Source organism: Lygodium microphyllum, chromosome 26, assembly GCF_053477565.2.
Source record: "Lygodium microphyllum isolate KBCC chromosome 26, Lygodium_microphyllum_v1.1.10, whole genome shotgun sequence".
Lineage (NCBI taxonomy): Eukaryota > Viridiplantae > Streptophyta > Polypodiopsida > Schizaeales > Lygodiaceae > Lygodium > Lygodium microphyllum.
The window spans coordinates 83839545-83843785 of NC_141160.1; the positions used below are offsets into that span (position 1 = coordinate 83839545).

At 49.4% G+C, this 4241-nt stretch overlaps 1 protein-coding gene across 1 annotated transcript; it reads left to right on the forward strand.

The window, feature by feature from the left end:
- Window positions 1-403: 403 nt before the first annotated feature.
- LOC148013478 (polyphenol oxidase latent form, chloroplastic-like) lies at window positions 404-3356 on the forward strand. The gene is made up of 3 exons (XM_087668043.1): window positions 404-1013; window positions 1119-1555; window positions 2077-3356. Exons 1-3 carry the CDS (start codon window positions 444-446, stop codon window positions 2948-2950), a joined length of 1881 nt encoding a protein of 626 aa, XP_087524169.1. The 5' UTR covers window positions 404-443; the 3' UTR covers window positions 2951-3356.
- Window positions 3357-4241: the final 885 nt, after the last annotated feature.

The window sequence follows — 4241 nt, forward strand, 5'->3', positions numbered from 1 at the left end:
GGGTGTATACTCTCCTTTCCAAACTGACACAACATGACGTCTTGTTTACTTGCTAAATTGGTGAAGTCCCTACAATTTTTGCATTCGTATCCAATTTCAACTTTTAAAAGTTTATTATTTTTTGTTTTTTTGTAAAGTTTATCCTTTTGGTGTGCAAAGGTATAGTGCCCATGTCCACAACCAATTTCAAAAAGTGCACACCCATAGCGTGTGACCACCCTTAATGAGAGCACAAACTTTCCAAGTGTAGGTGGAGAACCTAATTCGACTGTTTTTTTGAGCCCATGACTATGAGCACATCTGTGCACGTTTGAATCAATTGTCCTATCTTAAAAATACCTTCGATTAATTTTTGAAAAAAATGAGCACAACCCTCAGGTAGCATATAAGATACTAGTCTGAAGGCACAGTTAGCATTGTGTCTCTCTCCTCTCTCTACGGGAATGGCTTCTCTCATCTCAGCCAACCACTGTCTACTACCAAAAGATGAAGCAAGGGTCCTCAAAGTAAGCTACAGCGGGGCGACGTCAGGGCGCCGCCTGCTAAGGGGCGGGAGGCCCTTGGTAGGCGGCGGCAGGTGGGGGAGGCTGCAGGTCAGAGCAGGCGTCGAGGTAACGCACGCGGAGGAGCCGCAGCTGCAGCCGCCGGCTCAGCCCAGCGTCGGGCTCCTGGATAGGCGCCACGTGCTGGCGGCTGCGGCGGCGGTTGGGGCGTCCACTCTGGCGCAGCCATCTCTAGCCGATCAGTCATCGGCTGTGGCGGTCACCCCGCCGAACCTCTCGCGATGCATGCCCGCCCAGGTGCAAGTCGAAGGCAAGCCCTCCACGACTGTGAACTGCTGCGTCCCGGTGTACAGGGGGCAGCCCAAGAGGTTCCAGCCCGATCCCAATCGCATCCAGAAGGTCCGCTGCCCGGCCCAGTTTGCAGACAAGGCCTACATGGCCAAGTACAATGAGGCCTATGCCCGCATGCGCGCCCTCCCAGACACCGACCCTCGAAGCTTCAAGCAACAGGCAAGTACTGTCGAAAAGCCCAGGTTTGACGTAACGTGAATTACAATTGCACATGTAGTATTATATTAGAATGGGTTTTGTGAACGTGGGGGTGGCTGGATGCAGGCGGATGTGCATTGTGCGTTCTGCAACGGGGCATACATGTCGCAAGAGTACCCGAGCGCGGAGCTACAGGTCCATTTCAGCTGGCTATTCTTGCCCTGGCACCGGTACTATCTCTACTTCCACGAGCGGATACTGGGCAGCCTGATAGGGGACCCCACCTTCGCGCTACCCTTCTGGAACTGGGACGACCAGAGGGCGGGCGGCAACATGATGCCGCCCGTATTCACCAGCAGCACCGCCTACCCCGCCCTCTACGACGCCAGACGCAACGCCAGCCACTACCCCCCCGCCCTCAACACCCTCAGCGTCTCTGACGCCACCTCCGATTCTACCCTCTCTAACCAACAAATCATGAAAGATAACCTCAGTGTCATGTACCAGTCCGTCGTTGCAGCTTCCACCCCTAACCTCTTCTTCGGCAGCCCTCCACTCTTCCAGTAAACATCTTTTATCACTTACATTAGCATTTTCTCTATACTTCTCTACAGATACATATACATCCTCTATATGAAACACAAAAAATTAGGATTAAGTCCTAAACATTTGAAAATTTGCCAACGTTCCAGACCTCGCGCCATCACTAGGACTCTCATAAATGACCTTATTCTGAGTCATATTTTCATTAGTGACCCTTTTTTTTGGCGTTAAACAAAAAGAAAATGTGTCTAGAAGGAAAACATTAGAAAACACACATGTATCGTTAGGCTCCTTGTGTTAGGGAGAAAATATTAGCTTTATTTAGATCACTTAAACAGAAATGCCATGGGTACAAATGCTTTAAGGTTTAGAGTTTGTGTCATGGGGGCAAGCATTTTGTATGAGCTTAACTACGATCAGTTAAGTAGAAGTGTCATGGGCAGAGAGGGGCTTTAAGGTTGGTTGGTCATGGGAGCTGTCCCTTGTAGTAGTAGCATCACTTAAGAAGAAGTGTGAAGAGTTGGCGTTTTCTGTGCGGCAGGTCTATAACTGATGAGGCGTCGGGAGGGACTCTGGAGCTGGCCCCGCACACGGCGATCCACATATGGGTTGGCGACCCAAACCAGACGTACGGGGAGGACATGGGCAACTTCTACTCAGCCGCGCGGGATCCCATTTTCTATTCGCACCATTCGAACGTGGACCGGATGTGGGAGGTGTGGAAGGGGATAGGCGGGCGGCGCAGGGACATCACGGACCCAGCCTTCCTGAACTCCTCCTTCGTCTTCTACGACGAGAAAGCGGAGCTGGTGCAGTGCTACGTCCGGGACTGCCTGGACGGCCCCCGCCAGCTCGGGATCTCCTACACCCCCGGGGCCTCGGACGACCTCTGGCTTAACTTCAAGGCCCGCCCCCTCTCGGGCGTCAAGGGCCAGCTCCCGCCCTCCGCCGCCCGCCTGGCGCAGCCCGGACCCGCTGCTTCGGGAAAGCCCCCGACGGAGGTCGTCACCCGGGTGTCGGCCCTCGTGCCCCGCCCCACGCAGACCGCGGCGGAGTTTGCCAAATCGAGCGGGCTCCCCGCCGGTGACACCCCCGAGGAGGTGCTGGTGCTACAGAACGTGAAGGTGCCCAAGGGCGCCCCGACGAACTTGGCCGTCTTCCTGAACCTGCCGGACGCCGGGCCCACGACGCCGCTCGACGTGGCAGAGTACGTGGGGTCGTACGCTAACGTGCCGCACCTGGGCATGAAGGACATGAACGAGAGGCGCCTCAACGTGCGCTTCGGCATCTCCGAGGCCCTGGAGCGCCTGGGCCTCACGCAGGCCCCCGCCGTCCCCATCACCGTCGTCGTCAAGGTGGCCGCCCCCGACAAAAGCCCCGTCAGCATCGGCGGCTACGCCATCGTGTACGACTAGCTGCTCCACCACTCATGGGTGCTCACTGCTTTCCATTACACCCCCATGCATGCATGGACGGCGCCCCCCCGCCCCCCCCCCCCCAATCCATCTCCATTCATGCTTTTGTCCTTGGAAGAGGCAGTGCAGCGGCTTTAGGTTTCTGATTTTCCGTTCGTCATCGTTTTGCCAAGCCAAAGGAGGCTGACCCTTTCCATTTCATATGACAGGCATCACTATGATGGCTATCTTAATATTTTTGTTGACACCGGGCTACGTAAGTCAGAGACCAGTGGCAAAGTAGTTTTGCCTCGTATCTAACGTTATGATGCCCTTGTTTCTCTTGTGACGATTAAATACGTTTAGTTATAAAGCAATGTAGACTTTTCCTTTATTCACATCTATAACGTTATGATGCCCTTCCTTCTCTTGTCACGAATAAATATGTCTAGTTATAGAGCAGTTATTCAAGTAAACATTGGCTACTATGATTATTTTAAGTAAAGTTTTAAACTATGTACTTAAGTAGTTACGTTTTTAAGTCTAATAAATATTAGAAGAGATCAAATCATTTTGTATCGAATATAGTGTAAGCTACAATACATGTTGATGTGACTAAACAAATAATTTCGTATTGAATAGATTGTAAGTTAAATAATACATCTTGATGTGAATAACTTTGGTTTAAATATACCTAAGTTCAAAAATCTTAAACCTCAAATTCTAATAATTTTGCATTACTTAATAAAAGTAGGAAAAAAATCTAACCAACTAGTAAGAAAGTTAGAATATGACAATATGAGAACACCTTTAACTCATAATAATAATTTAGGTTATTATATACTTGTAATCAAAAGGTTTTTCGCCTCTACATGTGGCAGAGCGATGGAGGAGAGAGAGTTGATGTAGGACCCATAAGAGAGGAAGCTGTTGTTCCTTATATATATATACATATATATGCACACACACACATATATATATACATATATATACATATACATACATACATACATACATACATACATACATACATACATATATATATATATAGATATACACAGAGAGAGAGAGAGAGAGAGAGAGAGAGAGAGAGAGAGAGAGAGAGAGAGAGAGAGAGAGAACACAACAACAATAATAATGGCCAATGAGTACAAATCCACGAGATCACCTACAACTTTTCCAACCTTGCCAATAGAGGGTGTTTTATCATGGCTTGATCACTTCGACAATGTTGCATGGCATCATGGCTAGATAGAAGATCAAGAAACAAGAGAAATCAAAACATTGCTAGAACGTTTGGCAATCACATGGT